Genomic DNA, 19,115 nt, shown 5'->3' on the forward strand with positions numbered 1-19,115 from the left:
GCCAGAGTGATGCTCCTGTTCTATCATAAACAATTTGGGGGTGCTGAGGAGATAGCACAGTGCTTCTGCAAAGACTCTTCACTGAGATTTCCAGGTCCCAGGTTCAGTCCCCTGCACCACCATCAGTCAGAGCTGAGCAGGATTCTGGTCTCGGTCTCTCTCTCTCTCTCTCTCCCTGCCACACTAATTAACAAGTAAATCAATCATAAAAAATAAAGCACTGGAGCCAGCTTGGGAAAGAGGCAGTGTGACCAGTACCTGTGGCTTCGGGGTTGGTGTAGGGGCTCTTGTCTTCATTCTCATTGGGCTGCAGGTCCTCCATGGTGATCTGGGCAGCCGAGGGAGAGAGGAAGGAGAAACAGCATATTAGCCGACCACCTTGGTTTCTAGAAACTGCAAGGGGGGGGGGGTTGGGGAGGAGGCACACCTGCTTGAACACAGACATCATCATCATAAGAACCTGGGTTCAAGCCCCCAGTCTCCACCTGCAGGGGCATGTGTGTGTGTGTGTGTGTAAGCTTCAGGAGTGGTGAAGCAGGGTGACAAGTCTCTCTGTCTCTCATCCCCCTCAAGTTCTCTCTGTCCTACCCAATAAAATGACAGAAAAAAAGGAAAAAATAATCACCTGCCTTCTAATGTCAAGAATCAAAATATACCCAGAGGCTTTCATTCATCATCATTATGCCCCAGTATGGTTCCGTAGCCCCCATGTCCACTTGGCCGATTCCAAATTATATTCCTCCATGAGGATAATTTCTGGAACCATCCGTTCCACCCCGGTTCCATGGCTGCCAGTTCTTAGCAACATTGCCCCGCCAGATATTCGTCGGGATGTGGCATCATCTAAATTCATTTCCCACATCTACGCTTGACCGGACCTGCCAATATACGCGGATATCTTCGCCCACCCTGTCCAACGCTTGACGTCTCGTCACCCAATCTGGGCCCCTACGCCTACACTGAACTTCTCTGTTCCAGTCTCTTGGAAACAGAGTTGGCAGTCAGCCGAGGTAAAGAACAAACACCTCATCACAGACCCCTGCAAGCGTCAACCCGGCTTTGACCTAGCACGTTATGATTGGGCTCTCCTCAATTGCTATCGAACAGGCCATGGCCGGTGCACCGCTATGTTCCATCGCTGGGGAGCCAGAGACGATCCGAACTGCCCCTGCGGCTACAGACAGACTATGACCCACATAGTCAACGACTGCCACCTCTCCAGATTCAAAGGAGGTCTCGAAACTTTACATCAGGCTCAACCTGACGCTGTTGACTGGCTACGGAAGAAGGGCAAACGCTAGAAGAAGAAGAAGAATTACTTTTATTGATTTATTGGATAGAAACAGCCAGAAATAGAGAGGTAAGGGGGGGAATAGAGAGGGAGAGAGGCAGAGAGATACCTGCAGCCCTGCTTCAACACTTGCAAAGCTTTCCCCCTGCAGGTGGGGACTGGGGACTCATACCTGGGTCCTTGCACAACGTAGCATGTGTGCTCAACCAGGTGAGCCACCACCCAGACCCATTCTCATTATTATTTTTTACCCAGGTATGCTTTTTTTTTTTTTTGCCTCCAGGGTTATCACTGGGGCTTGGTGATAGCACTGCCAATCCACTACTCCTGGAGGACATTTTTTCCATTTTGTTTTGCCCGTGTTGTAGTTGTTATTGTTGTTATAGCTGTTGTTGTTGGATAGGACAGAGAGAAATGGAGAGAGGAGGGGAAGACAGAGAGGGGGAGAGAAAGATGGACACCTGCAGACCTGCTTCACCGCCTGTGAAGTGACTCCCCTGCAGGTGGGGAGCCTGGGGCTCCAACCAGGATCCTTATGCCAGTCCTTGCGCTTTGTGCCATGTGCACTGAACCCCAGGTATGTTTTATGTTTTGTTCCCCATATCAAGTGAGAAGAGATTTAGGGGGCCCAGGTGGTGGCACACCTGGTTGAGTGCACATATTACAAAGCACAAGCACTCAGGTTTCTCCTACAGGGAGAAAGCTTCACAAGCGGTGAAGCAAGGCTGCAGGTGTCTTTCTGTCTCTCTCTCCCTCTCTGTTTCCCCCTCCCCTCTCAATGTTTTTCTGTATTAGCAAATATAAGAGAAAAAAAAGATCCCTGGGAGTGGTGCAGGCATTGTGCCCCTGTGATAATAAGCCTGGGGCAGTGGGGAGGGAGGTAGGGAAGAAAGAAAGGAAGGAAGGTGTTGGATAGTATGTCAGCTCCCCCGGCTTAAGCACCAGTATGTCTGTATGAGATTAATTTGATCCCACTCAAAGCTGCGGTCTATTTACATAAATCACTTTTACATTTACATAAAGCACCACCTTCCCTCCAGGGCATTGGTGGCTCAGTGGTAGAATTCTCACCTGCTCCGCCCCCTCTCCTTGTCACACCCTGATCTTCCACCAGTCACTTTTCGCTCCACCCTCTCTATGTCAGTCACATCCTGTTTCCACCCTACTTGGAGAGTATAAAAACAGCTGCTCTTCTGATTAAAGACACTTGGAAATTGCTTTCGGGCTCTGAGGGTTCCAGAGTGTATCTCCTGCGAAGTTAGTGCGGCACGAGTTCCTGATCCCTCTCCCACACAGCAGCCTAGATCGGCTCCAGTTGAGTTCTCTCCAGCCCAGAGAGCACTAGCTCCAGAAGAAGCACCCTCAGGCTATCCCGGCAGGAAGGAAGGAAGGAAGGAAGGAAGGAAGGAAGGAAGGAAGGAAGGAAGGAAGGAAGGAAGGAAGGAAGGGAGTGAGGGAGGGAGGGAGGGAGAGAGAGGAAGGAAGGAAGGAAGGAAGGAAGGAAGAAAGAAAGAAAGAAAGAAAGAAAGAAAGAAAGAAAGAAAGAAGGAAAGAAAAAAGCCAATTGCACTGCAGTTGCTGGCTGAGTTGTTCCCTCCCTGCTAATCTGCATACATTTCTCAAGGAGACATCAAGGTCCCTACGTCCTCTGCCCTATCACATCTCTCTTGCCCATGGGTGCCTGGTCTCTGTCCTCCTCTCCTAATTCCCAGAGCCCCTCAGCTGCTGCACACAGGGGTCCCTTCACCTTGGTGGTGGGTGGGGACTCGCCGTCAGCTGTAATGGCCTTCAGCTCAATCTTCTCCTCCTTGGCCTCCTGCTCCACCACTGGCGATTCCACCATCTCTGGCTTCTTCTCAGGGCTGGCAGTCCTGGCCGGTCAGCGGGGGAAAGCAGAGGCCATGTTTACTGGCACAGTCGAGCACCCCCTGGGCTTCAGGGCCCACCCCCCACCCCCCAGCAGCACAGCCCAGCCTCACTCCCCAGGGGCCCAGTCCAGCCGTCAGGTGGTCATTGAACTCCAAGCTGCTTTGGTCCCTGTCCATACCCAGGCAAAGCTCTGAACTGCATCTGAACTGGCTCCAGGGGCGCCCTGCCCAGTGCCAACAGCTATGTGACCTGGTACTGTCGGTCCCCTCTGGACAAGGTGAGTGACACTGAACATCTCCCTTCCAGGGGGACCTGTTCCCCTAGGTTGAATGAGCTCCATTCCCATCACCTTATGTGACCTCTCTCATCAAAGGAGACCCCCAGTGTTCTTGGGCTACCTCAGCACTTAGAACAGAGGGATGGCATCCACTGAACCACCCGACCCAGGGCCCTTCGAGGGGGGCATGGCCAGAGAAGGCCAGGGCAGACTGGCCCTCTCTCTCTCTTTCTCTCTGTCCCTCCCCCCTTGCCCCTGGGGGCACCAAGGAAGCTTCGGGGATTACCTGGCCAGCTTCTTCCTCTCCTTCTCCTCCTCCTCCTCCTTCTGGGCAGATGTGAGGCTCTCCGCATCGGCCAGGTTGTCCACAGCGATGGCCAAGAACACGTTCAGTAGGATATCTGTTTATGGCCACTCTTAAAGAAAACAACCCTTGGCCTTGGGGTGGCTTTTTTAAAAAAAATTTTCATTTTAGTAGGGTACAGGGAGGAGGGTGCACTCGGTGTGGCCTGGCCCTAGCTTAGAGTGAGGCAGAGTGGCAGGGAAGCCTGGCCTCCTGCCAGCTGCCTGCCCCCTCCACGCATGCCACCCCCTTCACCCACACACTCGACCCCAGCTGACATTCTAAACACACTGCTTGGAGCAAGAGGCACAGCTGCTCCTGAGAAGCACCTGGAGGAGGCAGCCTGCTAGCCCTTCCAAGTCTCATGTGACCCCTCCAGCCCCTGGAGGCCTTATGTGATAGAAGTTTGGGGGTCCTTGACTGGGTGGGGGCAGCTTGCCCATTACTACTCCTGCCTGTCCGCCCTTCCCCAGACATCACTGGAGACAGGGCAGACCATATTCCGGAAAGCTGGGCAGACAGCACAGTGGTTCTGCAAAAAGACTTTCCTGCTTGAGGCTCTGAGGTCCCAGGCTCAAGCCCCAGCACCACCATCAGCCAAAGCTGAGCAGGGCTCTGGAATAATAATAACAATAATAATAATGGGGCTGGGGAAACAACATCATGGTTCTGCAAAAAAGACTCTCCTACCTGAGGCCTTGAGGTCCCAGGTTCAAGCCCCAGCACCACCATAAGCCAGGGCTGACCAGTGCTCTGGAAATAATAATGATGCTGGGGAGATAGCATAATGGTTCTTCAAATAACTTTAGTGCCTGAGTCTCTGTGGTCTCAGAGTCAGTCCTTAGCATCACCACAAGCCAGAAATGAGTAAGGCTCTGGTAAAAAAATTAATACTATTACTAATAAAAAATGAAATAAAAATAATGTATCCTGGAGCGGATCTTCACTTGGGTGAAGTCTGACCTGCACCTTGGGCACCCAGACAGTCACCCTCCACCCTCCACCCCTGGGAACAGTCACTCAAGAAGGGATGGGAGCAGCTTGCCCGAGGATGCTCCAGTACCTGGTACCCCGTCTTTGCACCGCAAACCCTCCACACTGTGACAGGGGTTTTGCATGGACTCTGCACACCACCCCTACAACTATATGCCTGAGTGGTAGGTGGTCGGGTGTCCCCAGAGCTCCTGGTGTGACAGAGGCCACCTAGCCAGGAAGGTGTGTGGCCTGCCTGTTGTGCCAGCTCTCCCCCCCCCCCCCCCCCCGACTCAGAGTTGGGTGTGTGGCTGCAGCAGGAGGAAGGTCATGCCGACCGTGGTGGCTCAGCCTTTGTGAATGCAGCCAGCCCCCACATGTGTATGAGTGCGCGTGCGTGTGTGTTTACATACCACAACACCAGGGGGCACCATTCACCCAAACAACCTCAAGCACATGTCTCCTGGAACCTGACTGGTGTGCTGTTGGTATATCCCCCTCGTGCCCATGCCTGAGGCCTCCATCCTGCCTCTGTGGCTGAAAAGGTTCTGGAATGGGGACTGCTTCCCCCCCCCACTCCACCCAAAGTCGTCCCTTTTGCCTTGGGGTGGGATACCCTGCGGGTGGGCAGCCAGCTTGCAGCTCCTGACAGGACCTTGCTGGTCATGACCCGTTTGTCACAGGGTGCTGTGGGCTGGGGTGTGTGGGGCAGGGGACAGGGAGGGGGACAGGAGGAAAGGATACAGTTTCCACAGATGAAGAGGATGATGAAGTAAATACAGACTAACATCCCTGGAAAAGAGGGGCCGCCATAAGCCATGATCCCATCATACATCACCGAATTCCAGTCCTCCCCGGTCAGGATCTGAATGACACATTCCCACCAATAAGGGACACAGTGTTAGACCAACAGCAAACCCCAAAACACCCCTGCCCCACTCCGTCCACACAACGCCTGCTTGGGAGGCCCTCACCTCCTCTGTTGAGTCTCTTGCCCCTGGCCCCCCGCTCCCAAACTCTCCTCCCTGGGGCTCTGAGCTCTGCAGCCCGGGTGGGCAGGATCCTGGCCATAGGCAACAGCACAGTCACCTGGGTGTGACCATGGGGACATGGTGGTCAGGACGCCTCCTGTGGCCCAGGAGTGGGGAGTGAGGTGACCTTCCTGGGCTTCTCAGGTGACCTCCGGGAGCCCTTTTGTGGGGTGTTCATAGGAGTTTGTTCACTGAACTCCCGTAACGGTTCACTGTGTGTGTGTGGGGAGGCATCTTGAAGAATTTGCCATCTTTATCTGTAGGCCATTTTACTTTTGACTGTAAACAAGTGCTACTTCAACTTAGGCCCCACCCAAAACATCTAGCAAGATGCCATGGTGGGGACCTCGTCACATGTTGGGGACCTAAGCGCCATATTGGGGACCCAGCCGCATGTTGGGGACCTAGTCACATGTTGGGGACCTAGCTGCCACGTTGGGGGCTCAGCTACATGTTGGGGACCTAGCCACATGTTGGGAACCTAGCCACATGTTGGGGACCTAGCCACATGTTGGGGACCCAGCCACATGTTAGGGACCCAGCCACATGTTGGGGACCTAGCCACATGTTGGGGACCCAGCCACATGTTGGGGACCCAGCCACATATTAGGGACCTAGCCACATGTTGGAGACCCAGCCATATGTTGGAGACCTAGTCACATCTTGGAGACCTAGATGCCATGTTGGAGACCTAGCCACATGTTGGGGACCCAGCCACATGTTGGGGACCTAGCCACATGTTGGGGACCTAGATGCCATGCTGGGGACTTAGCCAGATGTTGTTGACCTAGCTATAATTTTTTTTCCATGGTGGGTGTGAAAGACAGAGCACTGCATCTCTTCTCCAGCAGAAAGAGCTGTCTCCTTGTCTGTGTCTGTTGAGAGGAGTGGGCATGGAGAACTGACTGGGAGGAGGGGAGTTTCCATTGAAGAGAGAGCTCAGTGGCCAAGGCTTAGTGAGGGGAGTCTCAGTGATCTGCCCAATGGTGGATCTGCATGGGGGCTGCAGGGGTCTCAGGAGAGAGAGCTGAGGCGTCCTGGACACGAGTCCTCCCTGGGCGGTCCCAGGCTGGCTATAGCTGCCCGTGGCTGGGGGGTCAACCTCTACCCTGACACCCTGTTCCCAAGGCACCTCTATTCCTCACCTCCCTCCGAAGCCCCAGCCTCCCTGCCAAGATGGCAGCCGAGAAGAGCACGCACCTGAAAGACAGTGAGGAGGGACTGGGGGAAGTTGTCGAACGTGCTCCTGCGGGTCTGCATCTCATCAAAGTTGAACTTGCCTCCGAAGAGCTGCATCCCCAAGAGGGAGAAGATGATGATGAAGAGGAAGAGCAGCAGCAGCAGGGAGGCGATGGAGCGCACGGAGTTGAGCAGGGAAGCCACCAGGTTGCTCAGGGAGTTCCAGTACCTGAGGGACACCCCCAGGGGGTGCTAAGCATCCTTGTTCCTTCACACCATGCCTCATGCCCGCCCCCTCCTGCACCCGCCCCTCCACCAAGAGGCTGAAGACACCTGCGTTTCTCTACCTCCCCTCCCCTTCCTGGGATAGGTCTGGGGGTACGAGCCGGGGGTTCACAGTGAGAGAGCAGAAATGGCTAAATGATTCAAAGCCAGGGCTGTGTATATACATGACTTCACTGCTCTTGGATCAACCTTGTTTCACACATACACACACACACACACACACACACACACACACACACACACACACACACACACACACACACACACACACTTGGGGACTTCCCCCAGCGCCACAGTACTCAAACGTGGTGCCTGGGCTTGAACCTGGGATGCATACATGGCCACACATATGCTCCACCAGTGAGTTATCTCCCAGGAGCTCACCACCACAGAACCACTCTCTTTTTACTTTTTATTGTTTATCGACTGGATGTTATTCTGATTACTTTCATTTCCCTTTTATTTGATAGAACAGAAAAATTGAGAGGAAAGGAGGAGATAGATGATAGATAGACAGAGAGAGACACACCAGGGGCCTGGTGATGGCGCACCTGGTTGAGCACACATGTTACAGTGCACAAGGACCCAGGTTCCAGCCCCCAGTCCCCACCTGCAGGAGGAGAGCTTCACGAGTGGTGGAGCAGGGCTGCAGGTGTCTGGCTCTCTGGCTCTCTCCCTCTCTATCTTCCCCTTCCCTCTCAATTTCTCTCTGTCCCTATCCAATAAATAAATAAAGATGATAAATAAACTTTTTAAAAAAGAGAGAGAGGAAGAGATGTCTGTAGCTCTGTTCCACTACTTGTGAAACCCCCTCCCATGCCCCTCTGGTGGGGACCAGGGAAATCAGAACACGGTTTATCTCAAAGTGAGGCCAACAGACCAGCAGAGTGCTCTCTCAGAGTTTCTAATCAAGCTCCAGAGACTGGGGTCTTTAACGAGCTCCTTGGATGAGTCTACAGGGTGAGAGATCATAGTCTGTTGCGCAGAACACACGGCAGATAATGCTTCAACGCGTCTGCAGGAGAGATCTTACAAAGTCTTCTCCAAGAGACACTAAAAGAAGAGGAAGAGGGAAGCACTACGTGCCACTTGAACCAGATATGGTGTGTTGCACCAAAGCAGAGGACTCTGGGGCGGGAGGGTGTGGGGCTGTGGGGCCTTGGGGTCCTGGTGCATGATGGGAAAGCACCTAAGCTGGGGTGAATGTTCTAAAGACTCTTGTCACAGAGAGGTGATAAACTGTACCCAGGTGCCAACCATTGTCCTGCAAAAACCATTAACCCTCAATAAAATGATAAAAGAAGCTCTCCTCTCCTCTCCCGGGTCAACTAGGAATATCAAAGGAGATCACCTGGGACCGTAACAAGGCAGGACTAGAATGACTTCAGGAACCCACCAAGCCACCAGTGAGTGCAAACACGTGTGGCTCGTGGACAGGGAGGGAGCCCAAGGAAAGACTGAGCGGCTGGTAACAGTCCGGCAGTTTACCAGTTGAGGTATCATCTCCAGTCTGCTTTACCAGCAAAAAGACTGCTGAAGGGAGGAGAGGACTCCCCTAAGACTCACCAAATGCAACTGTGAGTCTCCATTGCTACTGCCCTCAGAGGCTGGAGCACCAGGGGGGAGGACCTGTGTTGACATCTGGGAATAGAAAACTGACCAGGAAACTCAGGAGAAGAGCTACACCTCAGTGGCCTAGCGGTGGGGGCTGTATAGTGGGAGCCTTTCCACATTGTCCTCCTGATGAGAACATGGTGACTAATTGCCTCAGAACCTGCAGACTACAAATGGGGAAAGATGAGTCTCTTCAACAAATGGTGTTGGAAAAAATGGGTTGAAACATACAGAAGAATGAGACTGAACCACTATATTTCACCAAACAAAAAGTAAATTCCAAGTGGATCAAGGACTTGGATGTTAGACCAGAAACTATCAGATACTTAGAGGAAAATATTGGCAAAACTCTTTTCTGCATACATTTTAAAGACATCTTCAATGGAACGAATCCAATTACAAAGAAGACTAAGACAAGTATAAACCTATGGGACTACATCAAATTAAAAAGCTTCTGCACAGCAAAAGAAACCACTACCCAAACCAAGAGATCCCTCACAGAATGGGAGAAGATCTTTACATGCCATATATCAGACAAAAAGTTTAATAACCAAAATATATAAAGAGCTTGCCAAACTCAACAACAAGAAAACAAATGACCCCATCCAAAAATGGGGAGAGGAAATGGACAGAATATTCACCACAGAAGAGATCCAAAAGAGAATCATAAGAAAAAATGCTCCAAGTCTTTGATTGTCAGAGAAATGCAAATAAAGAAAACAATGAGATACCACTTCACTCCTGTGAAAATGGCATACATCAGAAAAGGTAGCAGCAACAAATGCTGGAGAAGTTGTGGGGGTCAAAGGAACTCTCCTGCACTGCTGGTGGGAACCTAACACTCCCATCCAAAAAGATTTGTGTATACCTATGCTCACAGCAGCACAATTTGTAATAGCCAAAACCTGGAAGCAACCCAGGTGTCCAACAACAGATGAGTGGCTGAGCAAGTTGTGGTATATATACACAATGGAATACCACTCAGCTATTAAAAACGGTGACTTCACTGTTTTCAGCCCATCTTGGATGGAGCTTGAAAAAATCATGTTAAGTGAAATAAGTCAGAAATAGAAGGATGAATATGGGATGATCTGACTCTCAGGCAGAAGTTGAAAAACAAGATCAGAAGAGAAAACACAAGTAGAACCTGAACTGGAGTTGATGTATTGCACCAAAGTAAAAGACTCTGGGGTGGGTGGTGGGGAGAATACAGGTCCAAGAAGGATGACAGAGGACCTAGTGGGGGTTGCATTGTTATATGGAAAACTGAGAAATGTTATGCATGTACAAACTATTGTATTTACTGTCAAATGTAAAACATTAATCCCCTAGTAAAGAAATTTTAAAAAATAATAAAGAAGGAAAAAAAAAAGGAAGAAGTCAACATTTCAAATGGCAGGACTATGGACAGCCTTTTCTATAGTTTTTTAAATGATTTTTGAATTATTATTATTATTTTGGACGGCCTTTTCTTGAGGCATTTTCTTGTCACTAGAGGACACTAGGGACAAAATTCAGAGGCCACATGACATTTCCCAACTGCTTCTTTGCTGTTTTCCTAAAATCCCCAGAGGGTCTGGAGACTCAAAAAACAGGAAGATGATGTTCCTGCTAAAGGAGTTATGAGAAAGTCTGATAAAAAAGACATTAAAAAAAAAAACAAGAAAAGAAGAACAGAAAGGGAAATGCAAAGCAGAATTTGACTGAGTTTGGACTATGTCACCAAAGTAAAAAACTCTGGGCGGGGGAGGGAAGATTTTCAGCTTCACTAGAGGGTGTTGGGGGTAGGGACACTGACCTTTGGCGGCAGGAGTGGTGTTACCACACATTTAAAAATAAAACAAATTAGGAGCTGGGCAGTGGCTCAGCGGGTTAAGAGCAAATGGCGTGAAGCTCAAGGACCAGAGTAAGGATCCCAGTTTGAGCCCCAGCTCCCCACCTACAGGGGAGTCGTCGGTTCATAGGTGGTGAAGCAGGTCTGCTGGTGTCTATCTTTCTCTTCCCTCTCTGTCTTCCCCTCCTCTCTCTATTTCTCTCTGTCTTATCCAACAACAATGACAGCAATAACAATAACAATAATAAACAACAAGGGCAACTAAAAGGAAAAAATTAATCAAATCAAATAAAAAGATTCTTTGGTAGTAGTTTCAGATTCTAAATAGCTATGCTCTTGAGTAAAACAGAATAACACATGCTTAATCTTCAAGACACTAGGACAAATTCTCAGAGCAAGGATTCTTTCTTTTTTTTTTTTTTTTTTAATAGACATCTCAAAACCAACAGGAAGCCCTCCTCCACCTCTCATGCCTCAAAACACATGGGCTTTTTGAGAATTATTGAAAAGCCCTAAAAACTCCATATTAATGAATAGCTTTCCCCAGGCTCCAGGAGGGTGGCCAGTTCAATCAACAATGATGTAACAACAGCAAGCGGTAGGTAGGACTCCTCCTAGTCCTCTCTTTGGGACAAGGACAAGCCCTTTCAGCTCTGTAGTTCATGGTCACAGAGTTAGGGCCACAGAACCTGGAGGGTTCCCTTGGGAAAATGACTTCACTGCCTACTCCTTCCTTCCTTCCTTCCTTCCTTCCTTCCTTCCTTCCTTCCTTCCTTCCTTATTTCCTTCCTTCCTTCCTCTCTTCCATTTTTCTCTTTCTCTCTTTCTTTTAAATTTTTTTCTCTTGTTCAGTGGGGAAGCAATTACAAAAGCCAGACCTTCCACCTTCTGCAATCCACAACGACCCTGGGTCCATACTCCCAGAGGGATAGAGAATGGGAAAGCTATCAGGGGAGGGGATATGGAGATCGGGTGGTGGGAAATGTGTGGAACTGTACCCCTCTTATCCTATGGTTTTGTCAAATAAAAAAATTTTTCTCTTATTTACTGGATAGAGACAGAAAGACATTGAGAAGGGAGGAGGGACTAGAAAGGAAAAAGATACAGAGAGATACCTGCAGCCCTGCTTCACCACTGGTGAAGCTCCCCCCCACCCCACCCCACAGGTGGAGACCGGGGGCTTGAACCTGGGTCCTTGCACAGTGTAATGTGTGTGCTCAACCAGGTGCACCACCACCCGGCCTGCCTGCCCCCCCCCCCCACTTTTCTCAACTCTCCATGGCAGGCATGCCCACCTCAACACTGCCAGCTGTTTTTGTTTTTTTAACTCCAGGGTTATCACTGGGGCTCGGTGCCTGCACTTCGAATCCACTGCTCCTGGAGGCTACTTTTTCCTTTTTGTTGCCCTTGTTCATTGTTGTTGTTATTGCTGTCATCATTGTTGGATAGGACAGAGAGAAATGGGGAGAGGAGGGGAAGACAGAGAGGGGGAGAGAAAGACAGACACCTGCAGACCTGCTTCACCACCTGTGAAGTGACTGCCCTGCAGGTGGGAAGCCGGGGGTTCGAACGGGGATCCTTACATTGGTCCTTGCGCTTTGTGCCACCTGCACTTAACCTGCTGCGCTACCACCCAGCCCCTTAGCTGATTTTGTTCTGTTTGAACCTTTACTTTGTTTCAAGTGTGCGGCTCCACTTCCCCAGACAAACCATGCCTCTTCCCTGAGTTTTCAGTCATACGTCTTTTTTCTTCATCTCCCACGCATCTTCTGTGTGGAATGGTGGTACACACGAGAGAGGAGGATTCTAAATCATGGAGCGGGGTTCAAACCCCTGGTCCCCACCAGCAGGGTGGATGCTTCATGCATGGTGTGGAAAAACTGCAGGTGTCTCTCTTTTTTTTCTCTCCCTCTCCCTGTCTCTCACCCTTTGTCGAAGATTAAAGACTCTTGTCAATTGTTGTTCAATCAATAATAGAAAGGGAAAACAGATGGAAGAAGAATCAAGGCCCCTGGGTATACAGCACGTGGAGTGTATCAGTGAAGCTGTGAGAGATGTGAGTGGGTCGACGACCTGATCCTGCCATCTAAAATGGGTCACTGGACCGCTGACAAGACAGTCCTTGGGCACAATGTCCCCTCCTGTCCCCCACCTCACCTACTTTCTTTTAATTTATTTCTTTTTTAAAAATTTTGTTAGTGATTTAATACTGATTTACAAAATGATAAGATAATGGGCACAATGCCACACAGCTCCCACCCCCAGAGTTCTGTGTCCCCATTCCCTCCACTGGAAGCGACAGTTCTCCCAAGGTCACAGATATGGGTTAACTATCATTTCTACAACTACCTGTTTATATTTGTATAGATTTACCCATTTTTTCTTAACTTATTTACTATTGGTTAAAGACAAAGATAAGTTGAGGGGGGGAGATAGAGAGGGAAAAAGACACAGAGAGACACCTGTAGCCCTGCTTCACCGCTTGTAAAGCTTTCCCCCTGTAGGTGGGGGCCAGGGCCTGGAACCTGAGACCTTTCGCAGTGTAGTGTGTGCACTTAACCAGGTGCACTACTGCCTGGGCCCCGTGCCCATTTTTTCCCTATGGTCCCATCTTCTCTTCCTTTCTAAGTCTCACCTGCACCTATTACTACATGAAATGTTCCTCCCTTTTTCCTCTTCTCTCTCCGGGTCCTGATAGAGTTGGAGTTCAGAGCCCTCTGGTCATCTTCCCCCCCTAATATTTCTTCTCCATTGGTAGTATGGACCAAAATTCTTTATAGACTTCAGCAGAAGATGGGCGTTCTAGCTTCTGTAATTGCTTCTCTGCTGGACACGGGTATTGGCAGGTGGATCCACACCCCTCAGCCTGTTTCTATCTTTCCCTAGTGGGGCAGGGCTCTGTGGAGGTGAGGTTCCAGGACACATTGGTGGGGTCATCTACCTAGGGAAGGCAGGATGACGTCATGGTAGCATCTGCAACTTGGACTCACTTACTTTTTTTTTTTTTCTTTTTTAGAATCATAGTGTGAGCCACCCAGACCTTGAGGAGGTTGCCACATGCAGGGGGAGGTGTGGGAGAGGGGAAGGCATGTGTGTCTGTGGTGGGAGGGACAGGGGGGCTTCTGTGCTCAGAAGCCTGGGCCTGGCTGAAGGCCACATTTCTCAGTCCCACCACAGGTAAGGATACAGCAGGTGGTGGAAAGTTCTGGCTGGCAGGGCTGATGCAAAGGCCAGGGATCTCGCTCTTCCTCCACTTCCTGCCTCACTCTACCAGAGCTTCCCTTGGCTTGGCAGACCTGAGGCAGGTGGAGAAACGGACAGAGGGAGCTGAGGCCGCTGCTGCCTGAGGCCGGCTGGTCTTGCTTTTCCCAACCAAGCCATGTCCCTGTCTCCTTGTACCACTGAGGCAGGGCTCCGGCACCCACGCTCATGCTGAGCGTGACATGCCAGCCACCTGAACCTTCCAGAAATGGGCTTCCTCCTTGGCCTTCCACCATCAGGGAGAGCCTACACACACACACACACACACACACACACACACACACACACACACACACACACACACACTCCAGCTCTCAGGGACCACGTACCTGGTGATCTTGAAGATTCGCAGCAGCCGCACACACCTGAGCACAGAGATGCCCAGGGGGGACATGACCTTGGTCTCCACCAGGATGGTCTCCAGGATTCCCCCGCACACAATAAAGCAGTCGAAGCGATTGAACAGAGACACGAAGTAGGCCTGCAGGCCCAGGCTGTACATCTTCAGCAGCATCTCGGCTGTGAAGAGCGCAAGCAAGGCCTTGTTGGCTATGTCTGCAAGGTGCCGTGGAAGGACCCAGAAGGTTCCGTGGAAGGTTCCAGAGGCCGTCAGGACCCACAGGGATGGTGGTGGTGGTGAAGGATGAAGGGGAAGAGGGAGGAAGAGGATGAGGAGGAGAGGGAGGAGAGAGAAGACAGGGTCAGACCACCAGTGGAGCAAGTCCCCAAAGCTCCCTGCCCTGCACAGGCCTGTGTGCCACCTCCTCTGTGCAGGTCTCCAGAGTAGCTAGGGACACACGGATGGCAGGGACGTTGGTCAGGGCTGCAGCAGCACCGGTGGGGCATGGCCACCGCACAAGCTGGACCAGGCTTGTCTCCAGGCCTCCAGCAGCTCTGGGGGCTGGGCTCAGGCTGTCTCCCGCCCACCTGCCCCTCTGGCCTGAGTGCTCACCCTGGACCTCCGTGAGCCAATGGGGCTGGTTGTAGTGCTCTGAGGCGATGGTGAGTGTGTTGAGGAAGACCAGGAAGATCACCAGCCAGTAGAAGACGTTGGACTTGACGGCAGCACGGCACTTCCTCCTGCAGAACCGGTTCCAGCGGCGCCAGTAGCGGCTGGAGGTGGGGGTGGGGGCAGAGGAGGCTGTGAGGCTCGGGTCTTGCACATTCTGTGACCACCCATGTGGCTTCATGGCGGCTGGGCGGCTAGGAAGGGAGCCGGCTAGCTGGGGAAGCCAGGTCTGCCACTCAGCCAGGTGGCCTGAGGCTGAATTCTCCAGTAATATCCATCCATCCATCCATTCATCATCCAACCATCTACCTATCATCAATAATCATCTATAATCTATTATCATATATCATCTATCAACTATTATAACTGTACCATTAATCCATCTATCAATCAGTAAATAATCTATCATCTATTTATCATCTGTCATCTATCTGTCTATCTATCTATCTATCATCATCATCATCTTGCCACCAGGTTAATTGTTGGGGTTTAGCACCTTCACAACAAATCCACGGTTTCTGGAAATTAATTCCTTCCTTCCTCCCTCCTTTCCCCTGTCCTCCCTTCCATCTTTTTCTTCTTTTCTTCCTTCTTTCTCTTATTTATTTACTTATTTCCTCTATCTTCTGTCCCTCGCTATTTTCTTTCCTTTCTTCCTCTTTCTCTCTCTTCTTTTATAGAAACAGAAATAAGGAGGGTGAAGGAAAGAATGACACCTGCAACCCTGCTCCACTGCTCAGGAAGCTTCTCCCCCAGCAGGTGGGGATCTGGGGCTTGAACCTGGGTCCTGGTCTGTCTTCCCCCCCTTTAAAACATTGGTTCTCTCATTCAGAAGCAGGAAGGGCGTGGGCCTGGAGGACTTCACCAGCTGTCACAGGGCTGTGGGACGCTGTGCTGCCTCACCGTAACCTTGCTGGAAACATGCTACAGCCAGGAATGGTGATCTTGGCGATGCATGGCGGCCACTGAGGAGACCTTGCGTGTTCCTGGCCCTTCTCCCTGATTCTAGAAATAATCTGTGGAGTCAGGGACACTCCTGGTTTTCAGGACGAGATAACCAAGGGCCACAAAGCTGAGCCCCTTTGGCCACGGGGTGTAGTGACAGGCCCAGTCTCCCACCCTGACGGGGCACTGATGACAGCGATGTACTGCACGTCTGTGTGCAGGTGGGGTGGGAAGGAAGGAGAGAGCTGCCAGTCCTGGCCCTGCTGCCCTGTGGGCTGATACCTCTGCCAGGAGGCACCCCACCTCTGCAGGTGCACCCCATTCTCTGCAGGGGACGACCACCTGTCCCTGGGGAGCAAACTACATAGAGAAGACACCCCTAAGAATGGGGGGACAGTCGCTTCCAGATGAATCTAGGGAGATCTCTAAGCTAAGAGAGACACCCCCAACCTTGCCCTGGGGGGAGTGAGGGCCAAGGAAGGCTGTAGGGAGAGAGGCTGTAGATGGCCCACAAGGAGAGGCTACCTTTGCAAAAGGACTCTTTTACTTTATTTGATTACTAGTAGTATTTTTTAATTTTGTCACAAGGGCTACCGCTGGGCTACCGCTGAGGCTCAGTGCCTGCATGGCCCCACTATTCCTTGTGGCCACTGTTTTTCTTTAAATGGAGAGAAGCAGAGAGAAGAGACAGCTGCAGCACTGCTCCACTGCTCATGAAGTGTCCACTGCTGCCCTCTTCCCCCTGCACTGGGGGGCAGGGGCTTAACCCCAGGAGCATAGTAACCTGTGCTCTGCCGGGTCCACCACCCCCCCCCCCACCCCAGTCCTAGACTGAAGGGTTTTCTCAGGCCAGGGCTGTAACTCTCCTACAATGGTGGTTTTAGTATGGTAGAGAAATCTGCTAATTTGCTAATAGTGCATTTTAAGGGAGCAAGCAGTAGTGTACCTGGCTAAGTGTACATAATACAAAGTGCAAGGACTCAGGTTCGATCCTTAGGCTCCCCACCTGCAGAAGGGAGACTTCACAAGCAGCAAAGCAGGTCTGCAGGTGTCTCTCTTTCTCTCTCCTTCTCTACCTCCCCCTCCTCTCTCAATTTCTCTCTGTCCTGCCCAATAAAATGGAAGAAGTGGCCACCAGGAGCAGTAGATTTGTAGCATCGCTGCTGAGCCCCAGAGATAACCTGGAGGCAATAAAATAAAATAAAAAACAGACAATTGCATTTCCAGGACACACTTGCAGCTGATCTCAAATAGCTTGCATTGTTTTTGCACAGAAGCTGTTTTAAATAGCAGTACGCCTGCCTCTGAGGCTTCACTGCTAATTGCTACCCAGAGCCAGGGAAGCAAGGTTTCTGTCTTCTGTTGTGTACATGTGGGGCACTGACTTGTGCTCTGCTGAGCCCTGGGAACCTGGATGAAGCCTGTTGCCCAAGTTGGGTGTTGTAGGCACGGGGTGGGTGGGTGGCCAGGCCTGTCCAGGAGTCTGAAGATGCTAAGCTCACGCACAGAGGAGGGTGGTCACAGCCTGGACTGTCCCCTGCCAGCACGTTGCTCTGCTCCAGCCACCCAGGAGCGTCATGTGTCTCTGGGATGGGGAGGGGGTAATTACTATCCAGAGAGAGAGAGAGAGAGAGAGTATTTAAAGATAATTACACACCTCCTACTCTTCAAAATATAGCTTGGCTTGACAACTGGTCTCCTGGCAACATGTCCTACTATGTAAGAAATAGGGTGGCTTATTAGAATGGATACTTTTATTTGCCTGTTATAAATCAAGAGAACAAACAGGGAGGAGAGGCCTACCTGCTATGTTGCAGGGATTATCATCTCCAGAAATGGAGCTTCCTATGTGTGACATAGGAGAAAGGGCTAGGAATGAAAGTGTCTTATCTGCTTCTAGACACTTCTGTGTATAGAAAGGACAGAGGGGCACAGAGACACAGAGTGAAAGGCCACAGCACGGAAGCTTCCTCCTTAACTGAATGTGGGGGCTGGGCTCTAACCTGAGTCATGGGTCCCAGGAACACTTTTAAAAATAATATTATTTATTTATTTACTTATTTATTATTGGATGGAGACAGGAGTTGAGAGAGGAGGGGGAGATAGATAGATATATATAGAGAGAGACAGAGACACACCTGCAGCCCTGCTTCACCACTTGTGAAGCTTTCCCCCTGCAGGTGGGGAACCGGGGGCTTGAACCTTGTTGGGCATTACGCCAGCCCCCCTGCTCCATTGCTGATGCAGTGGTCTATTTACATAATCATTGTTTTGCCTGAGACCCACCCTTCCTGCAGGATATTGGTTAATCCCACTAGTTAGAACCTTCGCAACAGCTGCTATGGAAGCTTTCTACCTTTGCACTCTTTTCTTTTCTCTATCCCCTCTCCTAGCCATTTCCTTTTCCGATTTGCCACTTCCAGTTTCTAAGATATAAAAAGCATTGTCTCTGGTCAATAAAGGCATTGCATTGCGTTCCCACTCCACCATGAGTTCCTGATTCCTCTCTCCTGCGTCGCTGAGTAAGCAGCAGCCAAGGTTGGCTCTAGTTGAGTTCTCTCCAACCCAGAGAGCATGTGCCCAGGAAGAAACTCCTGCGACGCTAGCCCAGCAGAACCTGGGTCCTTGTGCACTTCAATGTGAGCGTTTAACCAGGTGAGCTACCATCTGGCCCCCTAAAAATGTCTATTAGTATTTTATTTACTAGATAGAGGCAAAAAGAGAAATCATTAGGAAAGGAAGAGATAGACAGACAGATACAGAATGAGAGACACCTGCAGCCCTGTTCCTGTCTTTCCATCTGTGGGGACTGTCCCCCAGGTCCCAATTTGCCCCCCCCGGCAAGTTCTGTGTCGTCTTTTAGGTTTAGCTCAAGTCCCACCTTTCTCACAACGAACTTTTTTCTATCTCTCCAGCCTCAAAACTCTTACACTTACTGCCTGCATGACTCATGGAGATACAGTCACATGCACAAGAAATGCTTCTCAGACACCTGCAATGGGCCTGGTGCACCCCACTCAACAGTTGACATGATCAAGAATCTTTGATCGTAGGGGGTCAGGTGGTGGTGCACCTGGTTAACTGCACATAGTACTAAGCTCAAGGACCCCTACAAAGATCCAGGTTCAAGCCCCCGGCTCTCTACCTGTAGCAGGGATGCTTCACAAGCAGTGAAGTGGGTCTGCAGGTGTCTGTCTGTCTCTCT

General features: G+C 50.7%; 1 protein-coding gene across 22 annotated transcripts in view; it reads right to left on the reverse strand.

Annotated features, from left to right (window-relative positions):
• Positions 1 to 19,115, reverse strand: part of CACNA1C (calcium voltage-gated channel subunit alpha1 C) — a 506,000-nt gene that overhangs the window by 103,965 nt on the left and 382,920 nt on the right. For all 22 annotated transcript variants that reach the window (XM_060191492.1, XM_060191476.1, XM_060191473.1 and 19 more), the window contains exons 12-18: positions 14,909 to 15,069; positions 14,286 to 14,511; positions 6,984 to 7,191; positions 5,497 to 5,617; positions 3,724 to 3,838; positions 3,039 to 3,162; positions 259 to 328 (exon numbers count right to left, since the gene is read on the reverse strand). In XM_060191492.1, the coding sequence (XP_060047475.1) occupies positions 259 to 328; positions 3,039 to 3,162; positions 3,724 to 3,838; positions 5,497 to 5,617; positions 6,984 to 7,191; positions 14,286 to 14,511; positions 14,909 to 15,069 (1,025 nt within the window). The remainder of the gene's footprint in view (positions 1 to 258; positions 329 to 3,038; positions 3,163 to 3,723; positions 3,839 to 5,496; positions 5,618 to 6,983; positions 7,192 to 14,285; positions 14,512 to 14,908; positions 15,070 to 19,115) is intronic.

This window comes from Erinaceus europaeus, chromosome 5 (assembly GCF_950295315.1).
Source record: "Erinaceus europaeus chromosome 5, mEriEur2.1, whole genome shotgun sequence".
In the NCBI taxonomy this organism is placed as follows: Eukaryota; Metazoa; Chordata; class Mammalia; order Eulipotyphla; family Erinaceidae; genus Erinaceus; species Erinaceus europaeus.